Here is a 14,171-nt window from a genome sequence, read left to right on the forward strand (position 1 = left end):
TTCCTGCCTCTGAGGACTTCTCTTCAGATCACATGAGAAAACACATGGTAAGACGAAAGCTTAACAAGCCAAATAGAACTAACTCTGTATGAAACCAGACAACCGCCAAGATGCCCTTCTGCTGCATTTTTATTTTTAATAGCTTTTTGTTATACAAGGAATACATGATCACTATAAAAGAATGAGAAAATTTAACTCTAACACTGAAGAGAGAATTAAAATCATTCATTTCCCCCACCATTCAGAAATAGACATATTATATATATATATATATATATATATATATATATATAAATTTTTTTTTAACAAAAATAGAAAGTGTAGGCAGCCTGGGTGGCTTAGCGGTTTAGTGCCACCTTCAGCCCAGGGCGTGATCCTGGAGACCCGGGATTGAGTCCCGCGGCGGATTCCCTGCATGGAGCCTGCTTCTTCCTCTGCCTGTGTCTCTGCCTCTCTCTCTGTGTCTCTCATGAATAAAGAAATAAAAATCTTTTTTAAAAAACGAAAGTGTAAATATGGTCGTATAACCTGTTATTTTTTTTCACTTACCAATACCTTTTCTGTTCATTACATAGTCTTTCTGCAGTATTATTTTAAATTGCTGTGTATGTTCTATTGTCAGGTAACATACCAATCCCCTACTCTACTATGGTTATTTTACTTTTTCTCCATTATAAATAACACTAAAATGGACATTCTTACAGCAAAACTTTTCCCACATCTTAATTATATATCTCCAATAAAATATTCAAGGGTATGTACCTTATTTGGATACTGACTTAAACTGTTAAAAAAAAAAACTATGTGACAGTTGGGGAATTTAAATACTAAGGGGGTATTTGATAATATTTAGGGATGATACTCTGATAATTATATTTTATAATTATTTCTTAAAAGAATATCCTTCAGAGATACATACTATAATATTTATGGATGAATGACATGATAGCTGTGACCTATTTAAAAATAATCTGGGGGCAGCCTGGGTGGCTCAGCGGTTTAGCGCTGCCTTCAGCCCAGGGCGTGATCCTGGAGACCCGGGATCGAGTCCCACGTCGGGCTCCCTGCATGGAGCCTGCTTCTCCCTCTGCCTGTGTCTCTGCGCCCCATCCCCTCTGTGTCTCTCATGAATAAATAAATAAAATCTTAAAAAAAAGGGGGGGCTGCTGGTGGGAAATGAGACTCAGTCTATAAGAAGTAAAACTAGATTCAAATTCAGGTCTGAGTGCAAGGGCTGGGTTCTTCATGGTAGAAGGACACAGAACGGATATAGAATGAGGCAATAGAGGTTGTAAGTGAAAAAGATCTACAGTCTTAATATTGTTTGTGAATTTTGTAGACTCAAAATGTTTACATATATTTCTTCATGGTGGAGCTAAGTGTGGGGATCTCAAGGGCTAATGAATACAGACACATCCAGAAAGCTCATAAAAACCACTTTATTTGTTTACATGTGTTAGCAATGACAGGAGTGGCTAGTGACTGTGTATAAGAACTGTATGGATTTCTCAGCATTTATTTACTTTATTGTTTTGAAATTACATTTAGACCTCTTACAACCCTCACCACTTTGAACTTTTCAAGTTTTTTTTTAGCTGTTTTTTACTTAACTATTTAACAATTTTAAGACTGGCAAAATGCTGAATTATACTTAAGCACACTGAAAAGCAAGAGAAGAGACATTGATGAAATGTTGAGGGAGCAAAAAGAAACTTCATGGGGCAAAGACCAAGAACAATGAAGAAAGAATCACCAGATCAATGAGAGGTAGAAGGACTAATAGGATGAGTCCATGGTACTGAGTAGTCACCGAGCTATACCGAAAGGGGAAAAGTATAATATAGAAGCTATGGAATACCACTGGGCACTTCCTGGCAAGATGTCGAGGACAAGACTTAGACTTACACTGACTGCTGCTGTGCTGCAAAGCCTTCCCTCCAGTCACTCAGTATTTGCTCAGTTACTCCTTTAAGCAACTTGGATATAGAGAACCTATAGAGAAGACATATGGATGTGCAATGCTAGGATGGCTTTTACATCAGTGGTGCTAAAGTTAAATCACTGGCACAATCCACCTAGAAACAATCCATCCTTTTATTTCTCTAGTGCATATCCGGATTTGCTACTTGGTCTCGACACAAACTGGAATTCATTCGTTCATTCAACAAAAATTTATTGGGTGCTGACTCTGTCAGGCACTATTTCAGGCAGTGAGAATATGGTAGTGGAGGAGGAAAAAAATAAGTCCCTGCTCTTATGGTGCTTACTTTCTGGTGGGGAGGAAGACAGAGAGACAAACCAACTTTATAGTCTATTAAGTGATAGTGCTGTGGAGAAAATTAAGTCGGTAAATAGGGAAGGGGAATGTCATGAGGAGGTTACAATTTTTAATGATGCCATCAGAGAAAGCCTCCTTGAAAAAGTGACTTGGGGAGAGGGCACCTGAGTGGCTCAGTGATTGAGCATCTGCCTTTGGCTCAGGTCATGATCCCGGGGTCCCCTGCAGGGAGCCTGCTTCCCCCTCTGCCTATGTCTCTGCCTCTCTCTCTAAAAAAAGTGACTTTGGGATAGAAAACAACCTGACTGAAGAGAGGAGAGGAGTCATGCAGAATAACATGGGGGAAGGACATTCCAGGCAATAGATGTAGAGGCCCTGACAAGGGAGCATGCCACATTGTTCTAGATACAGCAAGGAGAGCAGTGCAGCTAGAGCTGAGTGAGTGAGGGGTGTGTGGTAGGAGTTAAGGACAGAGAGATGGTAGGTGGAGGGACAGATTATGTAGGGCTGTGTAGACCAGCCTAAATTTTTTGGGTTTTACTCTTAAATGGGAAGCCTCTGGGAAGTTGAGAGCAGATACGTGACCTGATGTGAAATATGTTAATTATGCTATGTTGCAACCAAACTGACAGGACCCACGTGGAAGCAGGGAGACCAGTCAGGAGGTTATTAAAATAATCACAGCAAAAAAAAAAAAAAAAAAAGATGGTGGCCAGGTTCAGGGTGGCATGTCAGTGAATGTAGTGAGAAGTGGTAAGATTCTGGATATACCTGGAAAAGCTGATGTACTGGATGAAAAATATGACAGAAGGGGAGACTGGGTGGCTTAAGAATTGAGCATCTGCCTTTGGCTTAGGTTGTGATCCTGGAATCCTGGGATGGAGTCCCACATAGGGCTCCCTGTAGGGGGCCTGTTTCCCCCTCTGCCTATGTCTCTGCCTTTCTCTGTGTGTCTCTCATGAATAAATAAATAAAATCTTTAAAAAAAAAAGAAAAGAAAAATGACAGGAGAGAAAGACAGGAGGAAAGAATAACTGCAAAATGTTTGAGTTGAATGGCTAGAGGGATGGGGTTGCCACATCCTGAGATGGGGAACATTTCAAAGTAGGTTGAAGAGCGAGATCATAAGTTTGGATGTGGACATAGGTTTGAGATGCCTTGTGGATATCCAAGTGGAAGTGTGGGATAGGCAGAGATATACATCTGGCATTCAGAGAGGTCCATATTGAGATAAGCACGGAGGAGTCATCAGCATTCAGTACAGGGTTTGAAACTGAGAAACTGAACCATTGCCAAAGAAGTAAGTATAGAGAAAAAGGGAAGAGTTCTAGCGACTGAATCCTAGGGTTCTCCAATGTTTAGAGGTCAAGGAGATGAGGAGGAACTAGCAAATAATGATCTGCAAAATGATGCAAAAAAAAGGAGAAATTGCTCATAGAGAACATGTAATGGCTGGACCTTGGATAGCATTATCATACCACACATTCCTTTTATTCTACTGATGCATATTCAAAACAGTTCCTTATTCATTTGGTATTCCCAATGCCCAACAAGAGTTCACAGAAACAGTCTTTTGACAGAATCTGTTTACACCTTCCAAATTCTGCATTTGGACCAAAAAAACTATATTTGCTCTTATGAGTTTGACGAATAATTTCATAAAGTCATCAGACAACAATGAGATTATCACCTTTACCATGAAATGCATAGAAATAAAATGTTTTTACTAACAATTGAGATCTGTTAGAATCACAGATGCAATGATATGGGGTTCAGCTGGTAAGGATTTACTAGTTTCTTTTGAGGCTAGATAAAAGAATGTACACCCTTCAGAAGAAAACAGAGAGGGAAGTGTTAGAGCAAAGAAAGAAAGAAAGAAAATGGCATGGAGGGCATCTGGGTGGCTCAGTTGGTTAAGCCTCCAACTCTTGATTTTGGCTCAGGTCATGATCTCAAGGTCATGAGATCAAGCCCTGTGCCAACCCTGCAGCTCTTCCCTTAGCAGAGAGTCTGCTGGAGATTCTCTCTCTCTATCCCCCACTTCCCATCCCCGCCACCTCCCTGCAGGTGCGCACTCTCTCTCTCTCAAAAAAAAAGAAGGGAAAATAAAGGAGAATGGTGCCAAAAGCATATTAGCCTAATTAGAGGGAACATGGAGAATATTCTTAATGGGAAATTATAGTAATTGTGGTTAGGAAGCAAGCCCCAAAATGTTAAAGATAGAAGTCTTGATTTAAGTCTGCTCTCTTCTTGTTCTGTTGGGGTGAAAAATTTTGCAGAAATCCAATCAGCATTGCAGGAAGGAAACTGGGTTCCTGGTTAATGGGAAACTGGTTAAAGAAATTATGGTGCAAGACAACAATGTGGAGTACTATTTAGCCACTAAAAACTAATTTAGAAGAATATTCGATAACTCAAAAAATGTTTATAGTATATTGTTAAGAGAAAAAAGCAGATCATAGAGCCGTATGTAAAACACCTCAGTTTTTAAAAAGGCACATGCATAGAAAAACTTCAAGTATGAAATGGATGACTTTCATTTTCTTCTGGGTGCTTGTTAAAATTTTCCAAATTTTCTACAATGAATAAGCATCTTTGTCAAAAAATAAAAAATAAAAAAAACAGGGATGCCTGGGTGGCTCAGTGGTTGAGTGTCTTCCTTTAGCTCAGGGTATAATCCCAGGGTCCTGAAATCGGGTCCCGCATCAGGCTCCCCATAGGGAGTCTGCTCCTCTCTCTGCCTGTGTCTCTGCCTCTCTCTGTGTGTCTCTCATGAATAAATGGATAAAATCTTCAAAACAAAACAAAACAAAACAAAACAAAAACCTAGGAGATACTTAAAAGGTCCGTGACCTCAAAGCCCAGAGAAATCAAAGCAATTTCATCTAGTGCTCCAGCCAGAAGGTCAGTTCTGTAGGGGACAGGAAGCATTTTCCTTTGGTTAGGTCTGGTTACCATAAAACCAATACAGAGAAAAGAAATTGGAAAAAGTCTGGTTAGAAACCAATACAAAAAATATCAACTTAATAGGTATGTATTATGAAATTGGCAAAAAAAGTTTAAAAATTTAAAAGCCCATACTCAAAAGGATGTGGCAAAATTTTACATATTTTATATACTATATATATTCCTAGTGGTGATGCGTATTAGCATGGCCCTTTTCAAAAGCAATTTAGCAATACAGATGAAGAACTACAAAATGGGGATCCCTGGGTGGCGCAGTGGTTTGCCGCCTGCCTTTGGCCCAGGGCACGATCCTGGAGACCCGGGATCGAGTCCCACATCGGGCTCCCGGTGCATGGAGCCTGCTTCTCCCTCTGCCTGTGTCTCTGCCTCTCTCTCTCTGTGACTATCATAAATAAATAAAGAAAAAAATATTAAAAAAAAAGAACTACAAAATGTACATGTTCAAAATGGTATAGCTATTGTGGACATAGTTTGGCAGAGGTTTTTTTTTTTTTTTTAAGATTTTATTTATTCATGAGCAACTCAGAGAGAGAAGCAGAGAGAAAAGCGGGCTCTCTGGGGGAAGCCTGATGCAAGACTGGATCCCAGGACCCCAGGATCATGACCTGAGCCAAAGGCAGGCGCTCAACCTCTGAACTACCCAGGTGCCCCAGGCAGTTTCTTATAAAACTAAGCATATAGCTACCATTCAACCCAATAATTGCATTCATGGGCATTTATCTCAGAGAAATGAAAACAACATTTGTACAAAAACCGGTACACATGTGTTCATAGGGGCTTTATTCATAATAGCCAAAAACTGGAAACAACCCAGATGTCCTTCAAAGAGCAAATGGTTAAACAAACCATGGATACTTAGTAATAAAAATGGAACTAGTGATACATGCAACAATTTGAATAATCTTCAAGGAATTATGCTGAGTTAAAAAAAAAAAAAACTATCCCAAGAGGTCACATACTGAACAATTCCATTTTTGAGTGAGTTCCCCTTTTGAAATAACAAAAGAATAAAGTGAAGAACAGATTAGTGGTTACCAGGGGTGGGTGAAAGGGAGGGAGGTGTGGCTATTAAAAGGCAACTAAAAGGGATCTTTGCATGGATGGAAATGTTTTCTATTTCTACTGTATCAATGTCAATACCCTGGTTGTGATATTGTACTATATAGTTTTAGGATACGTTTCTATTGGGGAAAACTTGAGATCTCTGTATTATTTCTTAAAACTGCATGTGTATCTGGGGCACCTGGGTGGCTCAGTTTGTTAAGCATCTAACTCTTGATTTCTGCTCAGGTCATGATCTCAGAGTCATGAGATCAAGCTCTGGGTAGGGTCAACGCTCAGTGCAGAGTCTGCTTGGGATTCTCTTTGTCTTGCTCTAAACATCAATCAATCAATCAAAAAAAAAAACAAAAAACAAAAACAAAAAACTCTGCATGTGTATCTACTACCTCAAAAACTTTACTTCAAAAAGAAAGTACAACTTCTTTTGGCCAGTTATCACGAGTCTGAAAAGTTGTCCTAGGGATAGATTCCAAAAGAAGAAAAAAAGGTTAAACGCACCAGATGTTCCCTGTAGCGTTATTTACAACAGCAGGGGTGGGGGTGGGGGTGGTGAATCTAAGTGTCCAAACAGGAAAATAGGCAAATCATGACACAGCCACCAAGAATTATTACTCATTTGATGCGGCAACAAAGAAATGTTATTTCAAAAGGGCTTCAAAATTGTGGTACAATAGGACAGCTCTACAAGGGGATTGCAATATATTACAAAAGTTTTAATGGTAGTACTCCACGTGGAATCGTAGCAGAATTGTTTTTCCTTCCCTCAAACTTTCTGCAATGTTACGTGGGATTTATTTATTTATTTATTTATTTATTTATTTATTTATTTATTTATTTATTTATTTTGCATGGTTTGGGGGTGGAGAGAACAGTAAAGGCTTTTTTTTTAATGTTAATGTCGGAGTCACCATAAAAGTTCTTTAAATTCGTCCCTCCCAGTCGGAGCAAACTTCATTTTTCAATTCGGGGCTTGGAACGAGAGTGCACACAAGGGTCGGCAGTCCAGAGCCGGGTGCGTGCAGTTAGGCACCCAGGTAGCCCGCTGCAGCTGCCCTCCGCAGCGCCCGCAGCCCCACCTCGGGACCCTACCAGGAGTCCGGGCAAAGGACCCCCGAGCGAGGGCGAGGCCGCAGCCCAGAGTACAGTGACCACGCCAAGGTCACCATCGAGCCCACAGCCGCGGCTCGGCCGGGCCCAGGGCGCCCCGGCCCCGCGCCCGGGTCTCGCTCTCGGCTCCGCGCCCCGCGCCCCTAGCCCCGCGCCCCTCGCCCCGTCCCGAGCCGCGACCCCACTGCTCCCAGAAGCTCCGCCACCGCGAATCCCCAGGTTGGGTCGTGGCGGCCGCCGAGGCCCCCCGGGCTCCGAGCTGAGCGCCGCTACCCCCTCGGCCCGGGCCAAGCCCCCAAAGCGCGGCACCACAGCGTAACCCAGTCCAGACCCCTCTTCCTTTTTCGCCCTCTCAACCCAGCTTTTCCCGACTCCGGGAAGAACCGGGAAGAGAAGGCGGAGGGGAGCGAGGCGCCGCCGGATAAATACTGTGGCCCGGCCCCGCCCCCTGACCTCACTTCCGGCCCGCGGCAAGATGGCGGCGCCCGGGCCCTGCCACGCAGACTTCCGCCCGGCGCAGAGACCCGGGGCGGTCTGCGGGCCGCGCCGGAGGTGAAGTCGGGACGCGCGTGGTGTGGAGCCGCCGCCCGGGTACGCTGGGGTGCGCCTCTGCCTCGTGCCTGGCCGGGAGCCTGGGCGGAGGGCGAGCCAGGCGCTCCACCTGGGTGGTCCGGGGAGCCTTGCCACGTGGAGAGGGAGGGACGCCCGGACTAGGGGAGGCCACGTGGGTGGGGTTCCGCCCCGCGTCCGTGTGTCCGCCCCCTCGAGTGACTCTGTTTTGCCCCTTTCCTCCTTTTCTCCCAGGCAAAATGTCGCAAGGAAACGCTGCGGGCGAGCCGAGCGCCCCGGGAGGCCCCCGCCCCCTCCTCTCTGGGGGCCGGGGGCTTGTTGGGCGGCGGCCGGCGCCTCCACTCACTCCGGGTCGCCTTCCCTCCATCCGCTCCAGGGACCTCACCCTCGGGGGAGTCAAGAAGGTACCCGACGGCGCCTTGCTGAAGAAACCCTGCTGCCTCGAATCCCAGGACCCTGGGGTTCACCTGACGTTCGCGTAGGGCCCGCGGTGTGCCAGGCTCTGTACTGGGCCCAGGGAAACCCCGTCCCCAGACTTCTGCTGACAGATTCTAGGGAGTCTAGACACCGGGTGCAGGACCTTGACGTGGTTCTCAGAAACGGCTGAAGGGCAGAGAATCCTAATTACTTCCCAGGCAACTTGGGCAATGTTTATTTACTTTTTAAAGATGTGTTTTGGATACCTGTAAGAAACCCCTGAGAGCCAGCAGGCATAAAGTTTGCCCTCAATTTTAGAGAGTTCTGTATCTGCCATGGATTATGGTGGGCAAACTGTGATCTAGAGTGTAATGAATTCTAGGCAGGGCCTTGGAGGCTCAGTGTTCTTTTCTGTCGTGTTTATCACTGTAGATGTTAAGATCGTCCCGAAATTGGGGAGGGGAGGCAGCTGGTGGTGGTGATGTAGCAGAAGCATAAAGCAGCCAGTTTTCAAAGACTTGTTTGCCTTGGGAAATGCTGGTGGCAGTCTAGCTGTATCGGTTTGTGGGTGCAGGCGGACTTTGTACTTGAGGCTTGCTGCTAGAGCTCTTTCCTGTGATATTCAATGATTTAACAAGAAGTGAAATTAGATAAATAAATTGTAGAAGTGCTCAGGGTTCTCCTTTCAGAGGGCAGAAGCTGAGGCCATTAGCTTAAATGGGGTTTTGGTGCCCTGTTCAGTGTGTAAGTCCACTGCTATCATGACAGGATCTTCATCCCTTTTAAGCACATGCCTATCTCTGTAAACCATTATAACAGTAGGGAATATAGAGTGGTGGTCTTGGTCCATACAAGATCCCTTTTGAGAGTTTTCATTTTTCTCTGTACTTTGGGAAACTTAACAAATCAGTGACTCATATTTTATTTTCAGAAAACCTTCACCCCAAATATCATCAGTCGGAAAATCAAGGAAGAGTAAGTAGCTCAGCCTTCTAAAAACTTTCCCCTTGGGGCACCTGGGTGGCTCAGTGGTTGAGCATCTGCCTTCAGCTCAGGGCGTGATCCTGGGATCCAGTCCTCAGGAGCCTGCTTCTCCCTCTGCCTATGTCTCTGTGTCTCTCATGAATAAATAAAATCTTTTAAAATAATAAAACAGGGAAGCCTCGGTGGCTCAGCGGTTTAGCACCTGCCTTCCACCCAGGGTGTGATTCTGGAGACCCAGGATTGAGTCCCACATCCGGCTCCCTGCATGGAGTCTGCTTCTCCTTCTGCCTCTCTCTGTCTCTTATGAATAAATAAATAAAATCTTTTTAAAAAAATAACACAACTTTCCCCTATTGCTCTGAATTTGGGTCTTTTGGGAAATAACTACGTATGTGGCTCAGAAATCTAAATTTGTGTATTTTTTTCACTAGTGATTTTTGACCCTGGCTTCCAAGTGATTGTAACTTGCAAGCTTTAAAAAACATACTGATGCCTGGAAGTCCATCTCTGAAAATGGTGATTTAACTTTTTTTGCGATGAAAGAGAATGATTATCCTTTACGGCTGGAGTTGAGAGACACTAGTTTAGACAAAAATGTGTTCCGTTCTCACTTATATTCTTTTGTATCGCAGTCGTCTTGCTTTTAAGCAATACTGAGAAGTCCACATTTAGGGGCAGTCTCTGTAATTCAACTTTTGAGTCGTAGTCCTGTTATATACTCTCAAGCAAGAAGATAAGTAAAGTGAACTGAAAGGAAACTGCCCCATCAAGGAAGTAGAAAAGGTGCTAGACTTAGGATTGGGTTCTGTTTCTTCAGGTACAGTCACTGGCTTTTGATTCTCTGCTCAGGTAGAGTGGAGTGTGTGTCAGAGTAAGACCAGTTCTCTGAGGCAGAGTGAGTGAGCAGTTTCCCTTCCTCCATTCTCTTTTCCAGGCCCAAGGAAGAAGTGGCCATCAAGAAAGAGAAGCGTGACAGGGATAGAGACCGGCAGCGAGACGGGCATGGACGAGGCCGAGGCCGCCCAGAAGTGATCCAGTCCCACTCCATCTTTGAGCAGGGGCCAGCTGAAATGATGAAGAAAAAGGGTACTAAGCTTCTGGGGTTCCGGGAAGAAGGAATCCATAGATTTCAGTCAGACTGCCCAAGAGAAGGGCAAGGGCAGTAAAATTTCCCTGCTCCTTGTGTGCTTTTCCTTGCTGTTGGCCTCTTCCATGCCCCTAGTGAACTGAGTTATTTCCCACAGGGAACTGGGATAAGACAGTGGATGTATCAGACATGGGGCCCTCTCATATCATCAACATCAAAAAAGAGAAGAGGGAGACAGACGAAGAAACAAAACAGATCCTGCGCATGCTGGAGAAGGATGATGTAGGTACCGGTAGGCTGGGCAGAGTGGGCTTCTGGGGAGCCAGGCTTGGGGGAAGAAGAGCTCTCTGATGTCCTAGAAGCCTGTGAGCAGCAGGAATCTTCAGTTAGAAAAAGCTGAGGTGGGCTGCAGTCCAGGTATGTGTGCATGCTAGCCAGACCATGTGACCCCCTGACTCTTCCCTGGTAGTTCATCGATGACCCTGGGCTGAGGAATGACACTCGAAACATGCCTGTGCAGCTGCCGCTGGCTCACTCAGGGTGGCTCTTTAAGGAAGAGAATGAAGAGCCAGATGTTAAGCCTTGGCTGGCTGGCCCCAAGGAAGAGGACATGGAGGTGGATGTACCTGTTGTGAAAGGTACTCTGTCCATTAACGTCTCCTCTCCTTCCCTGTGGCTGCCCCCCAGAAATCCTCTCTAGGAATGAATCTCCCAGACTCATAAGCAGGTCCTCCCGCATTCCAGTTGTGAAGTACATGACCTGAACAGAGACACTAAATTCTCATTCTCAGAAAGTTCATGCTGACATGGATCTGTGGGCCTAGCCTCAGATACTCCTTTTTGATAAGCCACACAACTCCTGGACCCTTCTTCATACCAGTGCTTCCCTCCTGCTTCATGGCTGAGTGACAATGAAGCAGATGGGAATGAAGGGATGGGTACTGCAAGATGGCTACTTCATATCTCTTCCATTTATGTTTCCTTGGGCAGTGAAAGAGGAGCCCCGAGATGAGGAGGAGGAGGCCAAGATTAAGGCTCCTCCCAGAACAACCAGAAAGACCCCGGGCCTCCCAAAAGACATATCTGTGGCAGAGTTGCTCAGGGAGCTGAGCCTGACCCAGGAGGAAGAGCTGCTATTCCTTCAACTGCCAGACACGCTCCCTGGCCAGCCACCTACTCAGGACATCAAGCCTATCAAGACAGAGGTGCAGACTGAGGATGGGCAGATGGTGGTCATAAAGCAGGAGAAAGATCGGGTATGTGCATGGATGAGTTCTGTGGAAGCACCGAGGGGGCCAGGAAAGGAAACAGCCATCTGTTGTGGAAGCAAAGGGGTGCCACCCAAGCTGAAATGCCAGAATAATACGCATTCATTCCACCCACAAGGTGCTTGAGGCTTTGTACTTCAACCCGTTACGTTTTTTTACTTTTTACAATGAAATATTTTGTGTATACACAGATGAGAGAACATGAATTCTCAGCGTCAGCAGTGATCAATATTTTGTCTATTTGTCCATTTGTTTGCTTTGGGTTTTGTTGTTTGGCCAATGGCAGGAAGCTGTGAAGAAAGGCCCTCTTAGGGAGCTCATTCTAATCTTTGCTGCTGACCCCTTCCTTTGGAAACGGTATCATTCATGCAGGCTGGAGGAAGAAGCTCCTTATCTTGTTTCCATCTTCTGATTCTCTCCGCAGGAAGCCAGGCTGGCAGAGAATGCTTGTACCCTGGCTGACTTGACCGAGGGTCAGGTTGGCAAGCTGCTCATCCGCAAGTCAGGAAAGGTGCAGCTCCTCCTGGGCAAGGTGACTCTAGATGTGACGATGGGAACCGCCTGCTCCTTCCTGCAGGTGAGAGCCTGTGGGGTCATGGTAGGGGCTCTTTAAGAGGTAAGGAGTGCTGAGGAGTCCATGCTAACTAGGGGAGAAGCATTCTTGGGATTCTCCTAAATCATAGGGCTGAGGAATGGCCTGTATGGTTTTGGTTCTCATCGCTGTTTCTGTTGATTGGCAGGAGCTGGTATCCGTGGGCCTTGGTGACAGTAGGACCGGTGAGATGACAGTCCTGGGACACATAAAGCACAAACTTGTATGTTCCCCTGATTTTGAGTCCCTCTTGGATCACAAACACCGGTAAAATGAGCAGATGGAGGATGATGGTGACTGTGCCCACGGCTGCCTGCTCCAGACGTTTTGTTCTCAAATCTGTGCGACCCAGAAGGGGCCTGTTTAGCCCACCCACTCCAGCCTTTGGCAGCCATTGTCCCAGTTTTCCCCACAGGGCCCACATGGCTTCCTCCCACGGCAGCTGTGAATGGCACCGTGGCTTTCCCACAGCATGGATACTGCACATCCTCGCTGCTGGGGGACTTGTCCCTTCTATTTATTTTTATATTTATGTCTTATCTCTTCGAGTGACTGCACCCTCCCCAGGTAGAGAGGGGAGGGTCTATGGAAAAGTCCAGGCTCCTCCTGTCTTGCTGACTGTCTTGTTCTCAGGGTAGGAAGCGTAAGGACTGCTGCTGCTTTTACTCCCTCCTCTTTCCCAAGAAGCAGTGTTGGAGAGAGAGCTGGGAATTTTGAGTCTGGGACTCAGTGCTCAATCCCAGCTCCATCAGTTACTAGTTGTGTGACCTTGGACAAACTACCTAACCTTTCTCAGCCTCATATTCCTCATGGGACAAAAATGAGGACAATACCTACCTCACAGGGTTGGTGTGAGGATTAAGTGGAATGTTGTAGGTGAAAACTCCTTGCACAAGGCCAGATAAACACAATGGGCACTCAATAAATGTTAGTTTCCCTTCCCTTTGCCTGAGTCTGTTTTCAAACAAAATAGAGATTCCAGGAATCTCTCGAAGACATGAATAGAGCTGCTTTGTCCTGGCCTCCTGACGGCACTTACAATCCCCCTGGGCCTGAAGCTCTGAGGGTACAGGTCCAGGCCCTTCCCTGCCCATCTTCTCCTGAGCACTCTTAGCCAAGTACTGCCTATTTACTTGGTGAGGTACTAGCTATAGTTCTACCAGAGGTGAAGTCAGAGACTGCCCCCCAGCACCCTACACCTGCCTTTGGTGAAACAAGGCTCCAGAACTCATCCCCTGTCCCTTCCTCACAAGCCATGCAATGTCTAGCAGTACTCTTTTGGCTTCCATTTAAATAGTTCCCAAAAGAATCCTGTGAGTACTCAGAATTATGACCACACTCAAATACTGCTGAAAAAACAACCTTGGTAACATGGCAATTAAAGACTTATTGCATAACAACTTATTCGACCCTTGAGAGATGACCTCCCATTTCAAAAGTTTTGAATTTGAAAGCCCCCCCCCCTTCCTGTCCTGCCATCACCAGGTCTGCATCCCAATCCCAGCTGGCCACTGTGGCCTTTTAGTTCATGGGTCTATTACTTTGTTCCTTTTACCAGGTCATCACACTCTTAATCCTTTCAATGTGTCGTTCCTGGAGGAGCAGCTGCTCTTCCCTCATCCCTTGCCTATGAAAAAACCTGGGTTTTTTCCCTGGTTCAGTGGCAGGAGGCATCTTAGAGCTTAGGAAAGGCTGCCTGCAGCAGTGTCTGTAGTTGTTCGACGCCAGTGTCACAGCTCCCTTTTCTGTGAACTTAGCCAACCGCCTCTGGAACAGTGATGGACCACACAGGTTCCATAAGAGTACCTCCTCCTGACTTTGAGGTGGCCCCAGAGGTTT

General features: G+C 45.7%; 1 protein-coding gene across 1 annotated transcript; it reads left to right on the forward strand.

Annotated features, from left to right (window-relative positions):
- The first annotated feature begins 7,888 nt into the window (after positions 1-7,888).
- POLR3D (RNA polymerase III subunit D) lies at positions 7,889-13,273 on the forward strand. The gene is made up of 9 exons (XM_055299858.1): positions 7,889-8,005; positions 8,219-8,388; positions 9,333-9,376; positions 10,320-10,471; positions 10,630-10,754; positions 10,942-11,110; positions 11,463-11,728; positions 12,165-12,317; positions 12,481-13,273. The coding sequence occupies exons 2-9, from the start codon at positions 8,224-8,226 to the stop codon at positions 12,601-12,603; spliced, it is 1,197 nt and encodes a 398-aa protein (XP_055155833.1). The 5' UTR covers positions 7,889-8,005; positions 8,219-8,223; the 3' UTR covers positions 12,604-13,273.
- Positions 13,274-14,171: the final 898 nt, after the last annotated feature.

This window comes from Nyctereutes procyonoides, unplaced genomic scaffold, assembly GCF_905146905.1.
Source record: "Nyctereutes procyonoides isolate TBG_1078 unplaced genomic scaffold, NYPRO_anot_genome, whole genome shotgun sequence".
Lineage (NCBI taxonomy): Eukaryota > Metazoa > Chordata > Mammalia > Carnivora > Canidae > Nyctereutes > Nyctereutes procyonoides.